We start from the raw sequence: 19,683 nt of genomic DNA, 5'->3' as shown, positions 1-19,683 counted from the left end.
CAGTGCACGAATTTTCATGCACCAGGCCTCTAGTTTGGAATAAAGAAACATTTCCCAGTGGTTGGTGTTGAGAGTGGGTGGGGACAGTATGGTGGGTGGGGAGCTGTGTGGGCCAAGAGCTGGCCCCCAGGACTGGATGACTCGGGGAAGCCGCTCAGCTACACCAAACACTGCCATTCCACTGGCCTTCCGAGAAAAGGAAGAAAAATGGCTGATGGGGGAGGAGGAGGAAAGGGAAAGCGAATGTTGCAGAACTGGAGTGTGGTTCCTGGAGGTATAGACATAGATCTAGATACAGATTCAGATATATCTAGATGTAGCTATAGATAGGTAATTGACATCCCCCCCTAGATACCTGGGTGGCCTTGGGTGACAACCTGCCTGAGCTAGCACAAGCCATGGAGAATTTCTGGTTCTGACTCAGCAGGAAGTTGAGACATTGGGTGTGTGCTGCTCATTGCCCTCCCGGGAGGTGGGCGGGTTGTGGAAACTCCTGGTGGTCGGGCAGCACAGCAGGAAACTGGGCCCACACTCCCCTGGGGTTTGTATCCACATGGCTGAGTCTGAGCCCCAGAGTCCTAGATAAGGATGGTTCAGCCCCTCACTCCCTTTGGGTCTCTGGCAACGAGCTGAAGCAGGGCCTGACGCTAGACAGGGAAATGACTTGTCCCAGATCTCTCAGGGCCCAGACTCTTGACTCCCCTAAGTTGCTCATTCAACAGACACCATAGGTGCTGGGCTCTGTGCAGGTGCTGGAAATGCCCTGAGGACCTGACTGGCCTGAGTGCTCACACAGAGCTGAGAGTATAATAAATAGGTGGGTAGACCATAAGCAAGAAAACCAGTTAACACACAGGATGATTTCAGAGTGTGCCAAGTACTTGAAAAAGATGAATCAAGGTGGGTCAGGAGGGATGGGGGTGCGGCGTTGGGTAGAGTGGTTGCCAAGGAGGCGACGTTTGAACTGAATGAGAAGGAGCTGGCCACGTGAGTAGAGCAGTCCAGGTAGAGGAACAGCAAATGCGAAGTCCCTGAGCTAGAAGAGAGCTCAGTGTGATTGGGGTTGGAAAGGTGACCGAGGTGGGTGGATGGTGATTAAGTGGGAGTCAGGAGTTCAAACTGCAGCGCCTTGGCCGGGTAAGGGGAGTAGGCTTCTGTCAAAAGCAAATTAAAGAGCTTCATCTGAAACTGAGGGACGGGATTCCCAGTGTCCGTCTGTAGATGTCGGGCCCTCACCTGCTCTGGGAGCCCAGGTCGTTTGGGCATGTCCCCGTCTCCACGTGGCCCTAGCGAGGAGGGAGTTGCCTCTTTGGGGGAGGAATTGTCACTTCACCAGCCAATGTGGGTGACGAGGGAACTTCTCACTATCGTCCCCTAGGGGTTGGGTCTATGAAAACAGAAACTGGACAGATGACGACCAGGGAGAGGCTGAAGGGCTCTGGTTTGGGGACTCGCTGTGTGCCTTGCCTTGTGTGAATGACAGGCCACAGAGAGAGACTGAACCTGGACCACTGCCCTAGAGGTGTGCCCAGGGCGAGGATGGGGAGCGACCCAGAGGCCTGGAACACCAGCTTGGAGGACTTGGCTTTGCACCCAGAGCAGGGGAGCCTTGAAAAGTTACTGAGCTGAGTGCAGATACCCAACGTGAATACCCTGGGTTGTGCCCACACCAGAACCTGGAGTTTGAAATGGGGCCAGAGCAAGAGCACAGGCTGGTGCCCAGGCCAGGCCCCGCGGAAGGTGGTGGGTATTGTGGGGATGGTAAGATGAGCTTCCAGGACCATGAAGTATTTTGTAAAAACAACACTTTAAATGGGAAGTATGCTTTCCACTTCACCACAGGCCCTATTGTCCCCTATCTGACCCCTGAAGGCACTTGGGTTTAAAATCTCTAAGGGACCCTGACTGAGCCTTCAGATGGGACACGTTTCAGCACCTGCAGGGGCCTGGACTGAGTTGTGTTGGATTCGGAGGCGCTTTGGGCAGTGAAGGTGGTGGTCAGAGCCCTGGATCTGGAGTGAGACGCCCAGGGGTGATCTGACTGCCACAGGCCGTCCTGCGCTATCTCACTAGGAGGGAGGCAAGTGCTATGACCCCACTCACAGAGCAGTCCTGAGGCTCAGGTGAAGGTCACACCATCAGAGACAGTCCACGTAGGGTTGCCACAGAAAATGCAGGACACCAGTGCCATTGGAATTTCAGATTTTTAACTATTCGTTGTTTATCTGAAATTCCAAAGAAACTGGATGTCCCATATTTTACTGACGACCCTACCAACCTGAAACGCAGGGCTGCCTGACCCCAAGCCCCTGTTTAATTTTCCTACCGACTCCCCAATTTCAGAAATGGAGAAACGCAAGTCCAGACGGCCAGGCAGCCACGATTGAGCGGTTCTGAAAGACTTTCCTCTGTGGGCCGCTCAGCCCGAGCTGGGCAGGAGCTTAGACACATGTGGCAGGACGGAAAGGATGGGGGCGGATGCTGAGCTCAGACACCACGCCGGGTGCCGAGGCCCGGCTCCCTCCCCCGAAGGCCTGGCAACTGGCAGCACAGGTCCCGCCCAAGCAGCGCTGGCCGGGCTCGTAGCCCCGCCCACTCCACCAGGCCCCGCCCCTCCACCAGGCCCCGCCCCAGTCCCCGCTCGAGATTTGCTGACCCCGCCCCCGCCGCTCTGGCCCCGCCCCGCCCCAGTCTCCGCCCAGGAGTCGCTGACCCCGCCCCCGCCGCCGGCAGCGCACTTTCGCCTTCCAGTTGCCAAAGCTGCGGCAGGGGCGCTCCCTGTGCCCCGAGGCCCGGGGTTCCAGCCCGGCTCACCCGGCCCGCGGGCCATGGAGCTCCGAGCAGCGGATCAAGAGCAGCCGGCGGGTCCCAACCTGCCCGCGCGGTTAGCGCTCGGCGGGGGGAGGGAGCGGTGGAAACGGGTAGAGGGGCGGAAATCCTCCTGTCTCTCCCCAGGCCTCTGCATGCCCCGCGGGTAGTGAGGTGGAGGGTGGGTGGGAGTCGGAGCGCCTGGCTTCTGGGTCCATCTGACCCAGATTCGATGGGTGACCTTGAGCCCGGGGTTCCCCGTCTCTGCCTCTCCTTCCTCTTTTGCACAATGGGATTTGGGTTGGTGGAAGTGTTCAGAGGACGGGGACAGCGCTGCCTGGCGTTTGGGGATTTCGATTTTCACAAGATATTTGCCTTGACCCCGGCCAGTACCCTCCCCTGCCTCAGTTTCCCTGGGAAGTTTCCTCTGAGGCCTGGGACCCAGCCCTGAGTTTCTGGGTCTTGACAGGTGCCTGGCTCCCACCCCTTCCCAGCCCTGGAGACAGCAGCCCCCGTGCTGCTGAGCGGCAGCCACAGCATGAAGGCTCGGGTAAGTGGGAAAAAGGAAAGCTCACCGGGACTTGGGGGTGGCCCTGGCACAGCAGCCTCAGTAGCCTCGCACACCCCAGGCCTGACTCACTTCTGACCCACTGAGCTGGGGAGAGGGCAGACTGGCCTCAGGGCTGTGTGGCCCAAACAGGCGGCGTTCTCTCTCTGGTTTCAGTGCCTGGCCCCTCTCCCCTGTGACATGGAGATAAGAGTACTATCTCCTGTGCGCATCCTGGAGCTCACTCAGGATGGGAGTGGGCGATGGTGTGAAAGTTCCGTTTAGCTGGTCCTGACTTGATCCAGGAGCCCCCGGGTGGGAGAGAGCCCTGGATGTTGGGGGGTCAACCAGCACTGCCTGAAAGGAGGTCTCTGGTCCCTCGTGCACAGGGCACCAGATGCCAGGCAGAGCCTGAGGACTCAGGGGCTGGACATTCCCCACCCCATCCCCCAGCTGGCCACACGGAGATTTATTTTTAGAAGCTGATATGGTTTGTGGGCAGAAAAAGTTGTGCTTCATGGAGATAGTCCTGGGGGGGCGGGGGGGGGCTGCTTTCCCACCTCTGGTTTTAAAGAGCACCAGTCAGCTGTTAGGCGATTCCTGACAGGTGGCTGAGGGACCTGGGCCTTGGCAGCCTCGGAGAGTCCAGCGAGACACAGGTGGTGACCATGGTAGCCCAGTACAGGATGGCGGCCCTGGGTCATGACCCCCCCCCCCCCCAACCAAACGGGGCAGCCCCTCCTTGAAGGCTTGGTTGGGGCTTTCACCAATTCTGATGGCAGGGCTAGCCCCCCAGTAGGGCATCTTAGTTCAAGTGGCCTTTGGTACATGGTTTCTGGAGGCAGAGCCCCTGCACAGCAGCTTTCAATTATTGAATCTTTCTTTTTTTAAAAAAAAAAATTAAATCTTTATTGTTCAGATTATTACATTTGTTCCTCTTTTTTTCCCCCCATAACTCCCCTCCACCCAGTTCCCACCCCACCCTCTGCCCTCACTCCCCACCCACTGTCCTCATCTATAGATGCACGATTTTTGTCCAGTCTCTTCCCGCATCCCCCACACCCCTTTCCCCTCCAAGAATAGTCAGTCCATTCCCTTTCTATGCCCCTGATTCTATTATAATCACCAGTTCATTCTGTTCATCAGATTATTTATTCACTTGATTCTTAGATTCACTTGTTGATAGATGCATATTTGTTGTTCATAATTTGTATCTTTACCTTTTTCTTCATCTTCCTCTTCTTAAAGGATACCTTTCAGTATTTCATATAATACTGGTTTGGTGGTGATGAACTCCTTTAGCTTTTCCTTATCTGTGAAGCTCTTTATCTGTCCTTCCGTTCTGAATGATAGCTTTGCTGGATAAAGTAATCTTGGTTGTAGGCTCTTGGCATTCATCACTTTGAATATTTCTTGCCATTCCCTTCTGGCCTGCAAAGTTTCTGTTGAGAAATCAGCTGACAGTCGTATGGGTACTCCCTTGTAGGTAACTGACTGTCTTTCTCTTGCTGCTTTTAAGATTCTCTCTTTGTCTTTTGCTCTTGGCATTTTAATTATGATGTGTCTTGGTGTGGTCCTCTTTGGATTCCTTTTGTTTGGGTTTCTCTGCACTTCCTGGACTTGTAAGTCTATTTCTTTCACCAGGTAGGGGAAGTTTTCCGTCATTATTCCTTCAAATAGGTTTTCAATATCTTGCTCTCTCTCATCTTCTGGCACCCCTATAATTCTGATGTTGGTATGCTTGAAGCTGTCCCAGAGGCTCCTTACACTATCTTCGTATTTTTGGATTCTTTTTTCATTTTGCTTTTCCAGTTGGGTGTTTTTTGCTTCTTCGTATTTCAAATCTTTGACTTGATTCTTGTGCTCCTCTGGTCTGCTGTTGGGAGTCTGTATAATATTCTTTATTTCAGTCAGTGTATGCTTAATTTCTAGTTGATTCTTTATCACAACATCGAGGGTCTCATTAGATTTCTTGAGGATCTCACTACATTTATCGGCGGTCTCACCAGTCTTTTCGAGGGCCTTATTAAATTTATCAGCGGTTTCTAGACAGTTCTTTAAAGACCTTAAAAGTGTGGTTTTGAACTCTATATCCAGTAGTTTGCTTTCCTCCATTTCTGTCATTTGTGTCCTGTTTCTTTGTCTCCACATTTTTTTATGCTTTGCTGTGTTGATAAAGTGGTTTTCTGTGCTAAGTGTCCTCTAGGGCCCAGTGGCTCAGCCTCCCCAATTACCTGAGGAGGACACTCTTGGTGCACCCCCTTGTGGTCTTTGTGCACAGTCTTGTTGTAGTTAAGCCTTGATTGTTGTAGGTATCACTGGGAGGAATTGACCTCCAGGCCAATTGGCTGTGAGAATCAGCTGTGTCTGTAGTGGGAGAGCTTCTGTGCTGGAGACACCCCTCTGGGGCAAGACTTGCTTCAGTGGGGCTTTGGTACTCATTGGGTCTGCACCCTGAGTGTGTCCTTTAAGGGTCCGAGGAGGTGCAAACTGGATGGTCCCACTCTGACCACTGGGCACACTCGCTCCAGGATCTCTAGGGCAGTGCTAATCTAGCCTTTGCCTGAGGCTACCCAGCAAAAGCCTCCCTGCAGGGCTTGGGCGGGGCGGGTCTCATGGGATCAACAGGGCGGGGCTAGCAGTTATGGCTGCTCTCAGTCCTGCCCTCAGGGGCTCTGCTTCTCAGTGTCCCGGTAATCCCTGCAAGCACCTCCGAGAGAAAGCTGCCCTCGAGTTCTGACTGATGCCAGAGAGTCCCGCTTCTCCCGTATGAGTCTGGGTCCCCAAAGACTCGCCTGGAACTGGAGCTCAGAGCCTGAGACTCCCTCCCGATTGAAAACAACAACCGCACCCTCAGCCGCCAGCCCGCTCCGCGTGCGCCTCTGTACCTTAGTATTTTATCCCACACCGCACCTCCTCTGAGTCTCAGTAAGCTTTTCTCTTTCCTTCTAGTTGTAGAATTTCCACTCAGCCAGCCTTCCTGTGGTTCTGGATGATGTCTGTTCCGTCTTTTAGTTGTATTTTTGAAGTTGTTGTGCGAGGCAGCAAACTCTGGTGTTTACCTATGCTGCCATCTTGGTTTCCTCTTCCTTCCTTCCTTCCTTCCTTCCTTCCTTCCTTCCTTCCTTCCTTCCTTCCTTCCTTTCTTTCTTTCTTTTTCTTTCTTCCTTCCTTTCTTCCTTCATTTGTCTTTCTTTCTTACTTTCTTGATTTTTAGAGAGTGATAAAGAGAGAGAGAATGAGAGAGAAACGTTGATTTTTTGTTCCACTTATTTATACATTCATTGATTGATTCTTTTTTTTATATATATATTTTATTGATTTTTTACAGAGAGGAAGGGAGAGAGATAGAGAGCTAGAAACATCGACAAGAGAGAAACATCGATCAGCTGCCTCCTGCACATCTCCCACTGGGGATATGCCCGCAACCCAGGTACATGCCCTTGACCGGAATCGAACCTGGGACCCCTCAGTCCGCAGGCCGACGCTCTATCCACTGAGCCAAACCGGCTTCGGCGATTGATTCTTTTTGTTAAAATATATTTTTATTGATTTCAGAGGGGAAGAAAGAGGGAGAGATAGAAACATCAATGATGCGACAGAATCACTGATTGGCTGCCTCCTGCATGCCCCCTACTGGGGATCGAGCCACAACCCAGGCATGTGCCCTTGACCAGAATCGAACCAGGATCCTTCAGTCCACAGGCCAATGCTCTATCCATTAAGCCAAACCGGCCAGGGCTGATTGATTATTTTTTAAAACATCAATGATGCCCTAGCTACCTTGGCTCAGTGGATAGATCATCGGCCTGTGGACTGAAAGGTCCCAGGTTCAATTCCGGGTCAAGGGCACATGCCTGGGTTGCAGGCTTGATCCCTAGTGTGTGGGGCATGCAGACGGCAGCCGATCAATGATTCTCTCTCATCATTGATGTTTCTATTTATCTCCCTTTCCCTTCCTCTTTGAAATCATATAATATATATATATATATATATATATATATATATATATATATATACATATATATATATTTTAAATCAATGATGAGAGAATTATTGATCGGCTGCCTCCTGCATGGCCCCTACTGGGGATCGAGCCCACAACCTGGGTATGTGCCTTTGACTGGAATCGAACCTGGGACCCTTCAGTCCACAAGCCAAAGCTCTATCCACTGAGCCAAACCAGAGAGGGCATTGATTGATTCTTATATGTGCCCTTTCCGGGGATCGAACCTGCAACCTTGCATATTGGATGATTCTCTAACCAACTGAGCTACCCGGCCAGGGCAACCACTTCCTGAATGACACTTCCCACACATCCCTTCTTGAGCTCCTTACTCACCTAGACTGCTGACCCAGAACATGATCATCAGCCTGGCGGACTGCTACTGCGCAGTGGGTGGAGCGGGTGGAGGATGGCCATCCTGGCAGCCACAGTCCGGGGTCTGAAGGGGGCTGGTTGCACTGCTGACGGGCACTCTCCTGTCCTCACGTGCACAGTACTTCACAGCATACAGAGCACTTCCACCGCTGGAAGTTCACACTCGCCCCTATTTTGTAGAGGCGGAAAGAGGCCCAGAGAGGTGGGGAGACGTACCCCAGGCTGCACAGTGCACCTCGGCTTCTGCTTAAGAGCATGGGCTCTGCAGCCTGGGTTTGAGGTCTCACCACGCCAGCCGTGGGCAAACTACGGCCCGCGGGCCAGATCCGGCCCATTTGAAATGAATAAAACTATTGAAAAAAAGACCGTACCCTTTTATGGAATGATGTTTACTTTGAATTTATATTAGTTCACACAAACACTCCATCCATGCTTTGGTTCCGGCCCTCCGGTCCAGTTTAAGAACCCATTGTGGCCCTCGAGTCAGAAAGTTTGCCCACCCCTGCACTACGCTGTTTTCTTGCTGTATGGATTTGAGTTACACACTTCACTCAAATCCCTTTCATCTAGAACATAAGGCTTATCTCCAGAGCCTCTTGTGCCCTGAGCCTGGCAGCCCAGAAGAAGGCCTGGTTAATGGAGACTTTAGATTCTGCTGATGTTCTAGGAGCTACTGAGCTGGAGTTTGGACCCATGAAGCTGGGTGACAGCCCCCCTATAGAAGCTTCTAGGAACCCCAGGGACCCACATCCCCACCTTATTTATTTATTTATTTAAAAATCTTTATTGTTGAGATTATTATAGATGTCCCTCTCCCCCCCCCCCCCCATTGCCCTCCTCCACCTGGTTCCCACCCCACGTCAGGCCTTCGCCACCCTGTGGTAATACATATATGCATATAAGATCTTTGTTTAATCTCTTTCCGCCCTCCCACCCACCTTCCCTCTGAGAATCCTCAGTCTGTTCCATTTTCCATGCCTCTGATTCTATTTTATTCACCAGTTTATTCTGTTCATTAGATTTCTTATTTGTTTAATTTGATTTTTAGATTCACTTGTTGATAGATATGTATTTGTTGTCACTTTGTTGTTCATAATTTTTATCTTTACATTTTTCTTCTTCTTCCTCTTCTTAAAGAATACCCTTCAACATTTCATATAATACTGGTTTGGTGGTGATGAACCCCTTTAGCTTTTCCTTATCTGTGAAGCTCTTTATCTGACCTTCAATTCTGAATGATAGCTTTGCTGGGTAGAGTAATCTTGGTTGTAGATTCTTGCTATTCATCACTTTGAATATTTCTTGCCACTCCCTTCTGGCCTGCAAAGTTTCTGTTGAGAAATCAGCTGACAGTCGTATGGGTACTCCCTTGTAGGTAACTGACTGTCTTTCTCTTGCTGCTTTTAAGATTCTCTCTTTGTCTTTTGCTCTTGGCATTTTAATTATGATGTGTCTTGGTGTGGTCCTCTTTGGGTTCCTTTTGTTTGGGGTTCTCTGCACTTCCTGGACTTGTAAGTCTATTTCTTTCACCAGGTAGGGGAAGTTTTCTGTCATTATTCCTTCAAATAGGTTTTCAATATCTTGCTCTCTCTCATCTTCTGGCACCCCTATAATTCTGATGTTGGTACGCTTGAAGCTGTCCCAGAGGCTCCTTACACTATCTTCTTATTTTTGGTTTCTTTTTTCTTTTTGCTCTTCTGGTTGGGTGTTTTTTGCTTACTCATATTTCAAATCATTGATTTGATTCTCAGAATCCTCTATGCTATTATTGAATCCTTGTATATTATTCTTTATTTCAGTCAGTGTATGCTTAAATTTTTGCTTTTTTTTTGGAAATGGAAGATATTTGAAGTTTGTAGAAGATTCTTGGATAAACTTGTAACTGTGGTTTTGAATTCTATATTCAGTATTTTGCTTTCTTCCATTTCTTTCATTCATGACATGTTTCTTTGTCTCTGCATTTTGGCTACTTCCCTGTGGTTGTTTCTATGTATTGGGTAGAACTGCTATGTCTCCTTGAGTTGAGAGTGGCTTTGTGTAGTAGGTGTCCTATAGGGCCCAGTGGCTCAGCCTCCCCAGCCACCTGAGCTGGGAGCTCTAGGTGCATCCCTTTGTGGGCTGTGAGCCCAGTCTTGGTGTAGTTGAGACTTGATTGCTGTTGGTGTCACTGGGAGGAATTGACCTCCAGGTCAACTGGCTGTGAGGACCAGCTGTAACTGTGGTGGGAGAGCTGCTATGCAGGAGACACCCCTATGGAGCAGGACTTGCTTCAGTGGGGCTTTGGTGCTGAGTCTGCCCCTTGAGTGTGTTGCTTATGGATGTGTAGAGTTGTAATCTGGTATGGGCTGACACTGACCACTGGGTACACTGGCTCTTGGGTCTCCAGGGAGGTGCAAAGTCAGCCACTGCCTGGGGCCACCCAGCAGGAGCTACAGAGAGATCTGCAGATTCCTTCTCTTTGTATCAGGTTTGGAAGCGCCTGGATGAGGCCCAGCTGTGAAGCAAGGCAGGCTGATGCTGGTGCCAGGTCTTGGGCCTTTTATTAATAAGTTTGGCGCTCCCTGACCCAGCTGCAGCTTGTTTCAGATTTTAGCCTGAACAAGGACAGGCCATTCATATGCAAAAGCTGCTGCTTTCAGCTTGGGTGGGGTTATAAATTGGATGAGACGGGGTCTTAAGGAATCACCAGGGCAGAGGAAACAGAAATGGCTGCCAGTCAGCCCTGTGACGGGGAGGTGCCAATTTAGGAACAATGATCCCTGTGAGCACCTCCGTCTGGGAGAAAGCCGCCTCTGAGTTCCTGCCCCGATGCCAGACAATCCAGTTCCTCCTCGCATGTGTCTGGTTTCCCCAAAGCCTCGCCCTGGTGCTGGAGCTCAGAGGAAGCAGGACCTTGTAAGTTCAGTATGTGTGCCAACCTCTTAAGATGAACAGCTGGGTCTCCAGTAACCTCCGTGTCACTGAGCCCCAATCCACACTGGTTTTTACAGCCCGTAGTTCTCACTGCCTGTAGGGACTTCTTTTCCCAGCTGTGGAATCCTGGGCTGGAGGGCTGGTGCGGGGTTGGGACCCCTTGCTCCTCTGGGCAGCCTCTGCTGAGACAGTCTCTCTTCCAATGAAAAAAGTGGCACACGTGGGTGCCGGACCAGCCTGTTCTGCGCCTCTGCACCTCCTACCAGTCTCAGAGTGCTTTCTTCTTTACTTCTCTAGTTGTAGGACCTCCATTCAGCCAGCTTTCCAGCGGTTCTGGATGATGGTCGTTCTGTATTTTAGTTGTAAGTTTAATGTGGTTGTGGGAGGCGGTGAGTATGGGCGTTGCCTATGCCGCCATCCTCCTACTCTGCCTATATTGCCCACATCCCCACCTATGACCGCTGTCTCCCCAGGGTCGGCTCCTGCTCGTCATCCTGTGCTCTGCGGGCTTCTCCGCTGCCTATATCCTGCTGTGCTGCTGGGCCTGCCTGCCCTTCTGCCTGGCCTCCTGCCTGGGCCCCCACCTCTCCAACTCCAGGCCCACGGCGCCAGGGCCCCTGCACTTCAGTGGATATAGCCGAGTGCCAGATGGGAAGGTGAGTCAGCCAGGCAGCATGTCGGGGGCAGGCCAAGGATGCCGGGGGTAGTGAGACCTGGGCTCCTGCCAGGGCAGCCTGGACCTGGCTGGGCGCCTCTGCTCGCCAGCTGTGTGGTGTTGAACAATCACTTCACCTCTCTGAGCCCCAATTTCTAAGAGGAATGGATTTTAAAAAATTTTTTTTAAATAATTCTTTATTGTTGTATTACATATGTCCCCCTTTTCCCCCCCTGACCACCTCCAGTACCCCCCCTCCCCCAGGCCCTCACCGCCCCATTGTCTGTGGCCATGGGCCATGCATATACACATAGAAAGTTCTTGGTTGATTACTCCCCACGCACCCACCCTCCCCCGCCTTCCCTCCGAGATTCTGCACTCTCCTCCATGCTGAGGAAATGGGTTTTTTAATTCAACACATATCACCTGGCTGCTGTCAGCTGCGTGCTGGGGGTGGCTGGCCTCCTGGAGCTCCTGTTCCAGCGGGGAGACGGCAGACAGCTCAGCGTCCTGCTGAGAGGCGCACTGTGTGCGTCTTCACATTTACCCGTGGACACACAAGCCCCTCGTTCCACAAGTGTGTATTTGGCGCCTAGAATGTGCCTTGCCTTGTGCTGGTTGCTGCTGGGGATAGAGATGCCACAGGGAGAAGTCATGACAACCCAGAGCTGTCCCTCTCACGGACAGACAGGGATGCCGGAGCCCAGGTGTCCAGGTAGCTGTGCGCCTGCCCTAACCGCACCCACCTCCCCAGGCCAGCTCTGCCGGGCGGGGTCAGAGCACTTTCCACCCCTCACCCTGACTTCAGTGCCCCACGTGGTCGGTTTCTCAAAGGCCCATTTCTGAGTTGGAGGCCCTCTCTGAGTGTTGGTCGCAGGGAGGTGCGCTCAGGGACCCCGGCTTGGAGGAGACCTGTTTTGGGTCTTCGTTTCTTTGAGTCTCAGGTGCCTCCTCATCTGTAAAAGATGGTTGTTGCAGCTTCTCTCTCTGTAGGGCTGCTGTGAAGGTTCAGCTGGGTGCCCCTGAGGTTTGGCCAGGTGGGGGAGGGGGGCAAATGCTGGGGTGGCCTGGGGGGACTCTGCCAAGGTGGTGACCAGTGTTCATTTCAGACTCTCAGAGCTCATGGGGATGTGGCCTCAGGGTGGCCAGATCCTCTGGGTTTGTTCAGAGGAGCAGGAAATCCAAGTCTTGACTGTCGAGGGGGCTGGTCTTATAAATTAGGGAATAATTAAACATTTTAAAGACTGTGTGGGACAAGCGGAACACCCCCTGGGGCTGGCTGTGACCTTGGATCTGAACAGACCCCCGCTGTCAGGAGAAGCTAAACTGAGGGCAGAAGGGAGTCTGGCTCTTTAGGGCTGGGTCTGGAAATGGCTCTACGAGTTCTTAAATCAACATGTTAGACATGAATGTCCCTGAGTGGGATATGACAGTGTGTCTTTATCCACTGGAATTAATGTTCCATAGCCTTTACTGGCCTCCGTAAACCGCCTCCCCCAGCAGGGCACGGAGGCCTGGGGCGCGGAACGAGTCCTGCTCTGGGAGACCCCAGCCCTGACCCCACGTGAGTATTTGCAGGCTGATCGGCTCAGCTTCTGCCTCTTGGGGGATAATGAGATGGGGGTTGGGCCCTCATTGTGTCCTAACTCTGTGCCATAACTCTCTAGGCCAGCGGTTCTCAACCTGTGGGTCGCGACCCCTTTGGCGGTCGAACGACCCTTTCACAGGGGTCGCCTGAGACCATCCTACATATCAGATATTTACATTACAATTCATAACAGTAGCAACATTACAGTTAGGAAATAGCAACGAAAATAATTTTATTGTTGGGTCATAACAGGAGGAACTGTATTTAAAGGGCCAGAAGGTTGAGAACCACTGCTCTAGGCTATATATAAATATATATATAATTGTTATTATTAATAATTTCAGAGAAGAAGGGAGAGGGAGAGGGAGAGAGAGATAGAAACATCAATGATGAGAGAGAATCATTGATCGGCCCTGCCCCACACTGGGGATGGAGCCTGCAACCTGGGCATGTGCCCGGACTGGGAATCGAACCGTGATCTCCTGGTTCATATGTGGCTAGTCAACCACTGAGCCATGCCGGCCGGGCTCTCCAGGCATTTTTAATTGAATCCTCAAAACCTGGTCAAGTAGATGCTATTTTTATCCTCATTTTACTGCTAAGGGAATTGAGACTCAGTGAGGCAAAATGACTCGCCTAAGGCCATGCAGCTAGGTACAGGCTGAGCCAGGATTCAGGCTCAGAACCAGAGGTTCCCAACATTGTTGTGGACAATAAAGACTGCTTTAAAAAAATTTATTTTAAATTGACTTTCAGGCAGAGGGGAAGGGAAAGGGAGAGAGAGAGAAACACCGATGTGAGAATAGAACACGAATAGGGTGCTTTCAGCATATCCCCTATGCGGGATTGACCATAACCCAGGCATGTGCCCTGGCTGGGAATCAAACCAGCAACCTTTCAGTGCCTGGGATGGCACCCAACTAACTGCGCCACACCGGCTGGGGCTAAAGACTCTGTTTTACTTACGAAACTGGACACATGAGTGAGGCTCAGCAGAGGAAGGAGTGACTAAGAATGGTTTTGAAGAGTTGGAGTTTATATTTACTTGACAAACACATATATAACACCCAGCCTGTGCCCAGCTAAGTGCTTTATAAATATTTGCTCATATAACCCTACTAACGAATTCACGATGAAGAGCTCGGTGGGGCCTCAGCAGTAGGGACAAGGGCTGTGTGTGGCTAATGAAAAGCATAGGGCTCTGAACCAGAACCTCAGCTCTGCCACTTGCTGTGGGTATGCCCTTGGGAAAATCACTCCACCTGCCCAGCCTCAGTTTCCTCATCTGTAAAATGGGTTGATAAAATAATTTGATACTTTGATACAGAGATCAAGTGAGTTCAGTGGATGTTTCTAGGGGGAGGAAGCAGAGAGTGGAGGTTATGTGCCCTCACCTCTCTCTCTCTCTCTCTCTCTCTCTCTCTCTCTCTCTCTCTCTCCCCCTCCCCCTGCAGCCACTAGTCCGAGGGCCGTGCCACAGCTGTGCCGTGGTGTCCAGCTCCGGCCAGATGCTGGGCTCAGGCCTGGGCACCCAGATCGATGGTGCTGAGTGCGTGCTACGCATGAACCAGGCGCCCACCGTGGGCTTCGAGGCGGACGTGGGCCAGCGCAGCACCCTGCGCGTGATCTCGCACACGACCGTGCCGCTGCTGCTCCGCAACTACTCGCACTACTTCCAGCAGCAGCCCCGCGACACGCTCTACGTGGTGTGGGGCCAGGGGAGGAACATGGACCGCACGCTGGGCGGCCGCACCTACCGCACGCTGCTGCAGCTCACCAAGATGTACCCGGGCCTGCAGGTGTACACCTTCACCGAGCGCATGATGGCCTACTGCGACCAGGTCTTCCAGAACGAGACGGGCAAGAACCGGTGAGCGGGGCCTGCCTGCTGGGGCCTCCGTGGTGGCCGGGGTCAGCAGTGACGGAGGCAGATGTGGCCCTGCCCTCTCAGGGGGAGCCAGGATCAGATAGACGTCATTCATCAGATTATCACACAGCTCGAGGCGGCGGAGAGGGGCACTGACCGGCGTGGGGCAGTCAGGGAGCTCTTCCCTCTCCCCTGGCCGCCTCCTCCACACATCTGCTCCTCTCCCTCAGCCCCCTCCCCAGCTCAGGAAATACAGCTGCAGCGCCCAGGTTTCCACCCAACTCCCCTCCTTCCATCACCTGCCACACACAATGGGGTCTTGAATCTCTCACAGGTGCCACCGTCCCCCCGCCCCCACGCCCTTGCAGCACCTCCTCATTGGTGTTGCTGAATCCTCCAGCCACCCCAGCGAATTCACCCCATCAGTCACCTGCCCTCTACCTCACAGCAGCTTCGATTCCCAGGGAGAATAAAGTCCAGACTCCACCTTCTCCCCTCCCCTGGCCTACGAGCCTTGTATGATTTGGCCCCTGCCTGTCCTGTTCCAGCCATACTGGCCGTCTGCGCTTCCTACGTATCCACCCTGGTTCTCGCCTTCATGCCTTTGCATACGTCGTTCCTTCTGCCTAGAATGTTCTTCCCCCAAATCTCCCATGACTAACCTCTTCCTGCCATTTAGGCCTGTGTGGAATGTCACCTCCTCGGAGAAGCCCTCCCTGATCACCCCATCTGATGATACCTCCCACCTGATACTCTTTATTCCTTTGTTGCCTTGTCTTCTCAGCTGTTCTCTCCCAGCTGCCTCCTCCTTTGAGAGGAGGGTATGGCGGAGTCCAGTTTGAGTGAATGAACCACCTCATAATGCCTCTTAGAGGTGGAGGTGAGTGGCCCTCAGATGGGAGAGAAACCAGTGCTGGTGTCTGAGTGAGTGAAGGTCTTGTTCCGAGTTAGGTGAACTAGTAAAGGCATGGGAGGGCTCCTGGGCTGACAGTGTTCCCTCCCCATAGCCACCTATAATTGTCCCCATTTCACAGATGGGTCACTGAGGCTCAGAGAGGTTCATGAGCAAACCAGACACTCCAGAGCAGGTACAGGATTTGAATCAAAGACCATTTGACTCCAGACCACCCCCTTTCCCACTTTCAACCACTGCTCTGCTGCCTCCTGCTCTCTCCCCAGGCTTCGTCCCTTAGATCCAGAGAGGATGTGGCAGGGCCCCCTCCCATCTTCCGAAGGTTGGCTCACGCCCTGTGTGGGTGGTGAGGGTTGAACAGATCTGGGTTTGTGTCCAGCTCTGCCTGTTGCCCGCTGCAGACCTCGGGCCGGCTCTGTCCCCTCCCCGGCCTCCCCCAGGACCCCTCTGTGGGGGTCAAGGTGGCCTTCAGCTGGGAGGGTAGCCAGGGCTGTGCCTGGAGAGCGCCGAGGCGAGGGCCTCCACCAGCCCCTTGTTCTGACTGAGGGGAGCGGCCGCTGACTGTGCTTTCCCTGCCAGGAGGCAGTCCGGCTCCTTCCTCAGCACCGGCTGGTTCACCATGATCCTCGCCCTGGAGCTATGCGAGGAGATCGTGGTCTATGGGATGGTCAGCGACAGCTACTGCAGGTCAGGCCGGCCAGGCCGGGGCAGGAGGGGCGCTGGGGAGGCCGGGAGGACCGCGGGCCTCGCGCTGGAGGACTGGGAGCTGTGGGGCGCAGGGTGTGTGGGCTTCCGGGTGGGTGGTGGAGGCACGGACGTCCCTGGAGCTGGTGCCCAGGGGGAAGGGGCTCGGCCCCTGGGACTGGCTCGATGCCAGTCTCCACTCTGCCCGTGTGGCCTGAGGCCAGACACGCCACCTCCCAGCACCTCCATTTCCTTATTGTGACAGAGAGAAAACAATCACACCTTCTTCAGAATGTTATGCAAACATTTACAGAGAGAATAACTTCCAGAAGTACTTATTGCAACATTGGGGCCGAGTACATGTACGTGACACATTACGTCCGAGGTTTTACGTTAGATCTCATTCTGTTTCGGTACTATTGTAACTAGCAAGTCCAGAAAAGGCCCCATGCTTTCACCCTCCCTTCTCTTTGGAACTTATTTGTTGAGCACGTGGGTGAGTTGGCAGGAGCCTGTGTGCCCTATGCTGAGGCACCTGGGCAGAACACCTGCGGGCATGATGCCAACGAGTAGGTGGGTGGGTGCCACAGGGCATGAGGGGCTCCTTACCAGGAGCCTAGCACCAGCAAGGCACTTCGTAGTCGTCAACTCTTTTAAAAATATGTTTTTATTGATTTTATTTTATTATTATTTTAAAATATATTTCAGAGAGGAAGGGAGAGGGAGAGAGAGAGATAGAAACATCAATGATGAGAGAATCATGGATCAGCTGCCTCCTGCACACCCCACACTGGGGACTGAGCCCACAACCGGGCATGTGCCCTGACTGGGAATTGAACCGTGACCTCCTGGTACATAGGTCGATGCTCAACCACTGAGCCACGCCAGCTGGGCTGTAGGCTTCGACTTTTTGACCTGTGGACTCAGCAGGCAAGGTGGATATCACCGTTCCCATTTTACAGATGGCTTATGGAGGCTTATGGGGTATGCCTCTGCCCTCTAGCCAACCAGCTTGCAAGAGGCGGAGCTGGGGATCAAACGCTGGCCGTTGGGATGCATAAGCTGCCCTGCTCCTCCGTCTGTCCCGGCCTCCCCCGGGGCAGGAATGGGACCCCGGGAGCCTAGAGTACCTGGTGAGGGTGGCTGAGGTCAGTGCGGGGTCCGGCGGGAGGCCGGAGAGCTCTGGTGCCCACGCCTGTCCCTGTTCCCCACCCACAGGGAGAAGAGCCACCCCTCAGTGCCTTACCACTACTTCGAGAAGGGCCGGCTAGACGAGTGTCAGATGTACCTGGCGCACGAGCAGGCGCCCCGCAGCGCCCACCGCTTCATCACCGAGAAGGCCGTGTTCTCCCGCTGGGCCAAGAAGAGGCCCATCGTGTTCGCCCACCCGTCCTGGCGGGCCCAGTAGCGCCGCTGCCCAGCCGGCCGCGCCGCCTTCGCCAGGCCTCCGTTCCGTTCACTCAACCAGAACCTTTAATTTATGGATCCTGCCTCTGCCACATGCCCGTGGACCGAGGTTTCCTTCCTGCCCTGCCGCGCGGGGACACCTGGAGCCGTCTGGGGCCTCCAGACTTGAAGGGGAGGAGAGGGGGCCATGGTGACCTGTGTACACTCCTCCATCCCCCTCCCTGAATAAGCTGTATCTTTTTTTATTTTTAATATATTTTTATTGATTTCAGAGAGGAAGGGAGAGGGAGAGAGAGAGAGAGAGAGAAACATCAATGATGAGAGAGAATCATTGATCAGCTGCCTCCTGCACGCCCCACACTGGGGATCGAGCCCACAACCCGGGCATAACCATGACCTCCTGGTTCATAGGCCGACGCTCATCCACTGAGCCACGCTGGCTGGGAAATAATCTGAGTCTTAACTTTGGGGTTCATCCCACCGCAGCGTCTGTCCAGTGGCCTTTGCTCCCAGGGCTGATGGCCCCCCACTCACCAGCTTGGTGACCTTCAGCCTTGTACCAGCCCGGGCCCTTCCTCTCTACACGCCCCTCCCCCACCTTTGGTGCCACACTTCCCAAGCTGGTTGCCCCGGTCAGGGCAGCCCAGAGCTTGGTGTTTGTTGGGTGAAGGGGCCTTTGAACTGTGACTTGCCAGGGCCACCTCGAGTGTACGGGTAAACGTGTTTTCTGGAACCCTGTCTGCAGTGTGGTTATGTGTCTGGGGGTAAGAAGTGGGGCTCCTCGCCCTGCCACAATCCCATAACCTGTGGACGAGGGCAGGCCCGGTCCTGGGCCCCTCCCCAAACCCACAGCTGGCTGGGCTTCTGGTTTAATCTGCCTGCGAGTTGCTTCCCCAAGAGCCCGCCCCCTCCCGGCCAGGTCAGAGAGTCTGGCCCCTGGCTGCGCTGGCGTGTTCCGACCCAGAGGCTTCCCTGGGACGCCCGCCTGCGCCCAGTGGGCAGAGGGTGGAGAGTCGGGCCTGGAAGGAATCGACTCAGGGTGGGAAGGAAATTCCTCTACCCCACGCCACGCCCCTGGTCCAGGGTCACATTCCAAGGACGTGGCCAGTTAAATTCCCTATTAACTGGGGTTGGTTACACGGCAAGAAAGGGAGGCTGGGAGGGTGGGAGGGGCAGGCCCGAGGCTTGCCTTCTCCGAGCTTCACTCCCCTCACCTGGGATGTGGCGAGAGCCTGCCCACCAGCAAACAGCTAGCAAAGGCGTGCAGCCACCTGGCAGAGGGGCCCTGGGAGCCACTTCACAGAGCAGGTGAAGCCAGGATGGAGCCCCGGGTCTGAGAACTGAGCCGGACGTCTGGGCCCTGAACCAAGGGGCTGGAAGGGGCCACAGGGCTTCACACCCCTCCCTCCTTCCCTCCCACCTTCCTTCATCGGAGACCGGGAGACTGGCTAATGGAGGACCAGCTGGGATGGAGCCCGGGCTCCAGCTTCAGTTCCAGGAGTCGCCTCCTCATGGGATGTGACCGGAGGGCCCTGCGCTGGTTTAGCTGCCGCTGCCGACCTGAAGTTCCACTGAGTTGTGTGTGTTTTTAACAAGGAGCGGCATGTTTTCGTTTGTACCGGGCCCCACAAATTCTGCAGCTGGTTGTGCGAGGGAGTGTGGGTGACCTTCTCAAGAGAGGCTGCAGGCCTGGCATCTGGCCCTTTGTGCCTGCCTCCCCCTGCCCAGTGCCCGGCAGGCCCAGAAGGCCCTGCAAGCGTGGGAGGAGGGCGGAGGGCAGAGAGCCCTGAGCTGGGGGAGAGGAGGCTCTGTGGTGGGAGGGGCAGGCTGGCAGCTGGACCACAGCTGCTGGCCTGGCAGCGGTGGGGTCTGGGCAGGTGTCGGGCAGCAGGAAGGGGGGTTGTGGCCTGGCAGGCAGGG

The 19,683-nt window shown here is 53.8% G+C and overlaps 1 protein-coding gene across 2 annotated transcripts; it reads left to right on the top strand.

Moving 5' to 3' along the window:
- The first annotated feature begins 2,713 nt into the window (after nt 1-2,713).
- On the top strand, nt 2,714-18,496 carry ST6GALNAC4 (ST6 N-acetylgalactosaminide alpha-2,6-sialyltransferase 4). 2 transcript variants are annotated; one of them, XM_059658140.1, is made up of 6 exons: nt 2,714-2,884; nt 3,278-3,358; nt 11,123-11,305; nt 14,347-14,762; nt 16,252-16,359; nt 17,575-18,496. In XM_059658140.1, exons 2-6 carry the CDS (start codon nt 3,347-3,349, stop codon nt 17,762-17,764), a joined length of 909 nt encoding a protein of 302 aa, XP_059514123.1. In that variant the 5' UTR covers nt 2,714-2,884; nt 3,278-3,346; the 3' UTR covers nt 17,765-18,496. The 2 variants fall into 2 exon arrangements, with proteins under 2 accessions (XP_059514123.1, XP_059514122.1); XM_059658139.1 differs by lacking the exon at nt 11,123-11,305 and having other exon boundaries at nt 2,754-2,884.
- The last annotated feature ends 1,187 nt before the right edge of the window (nt 18,497-19,683 follow it).

Source organism: Myotis daubentonii, chromosome 11 (genome assembly GCF_963259705.1).
Source record: "Myotis daubentonii chromosome 11, mMyoDau2.1, whole genome shotgun sequence".
Classification (NCBI taxonomy): domain Eukaryota; kingdom Metazoa; phylum Chordata; class Mammalia; order Chiroptera; family Vespertilionidae; genus Myotis; species Myotis daubentonii.
The sequence above is the reverse complement of the archived record's forward strand: the minus strand, read 5'-3'. Positions and strand labels throughout refer to the sequence as shown.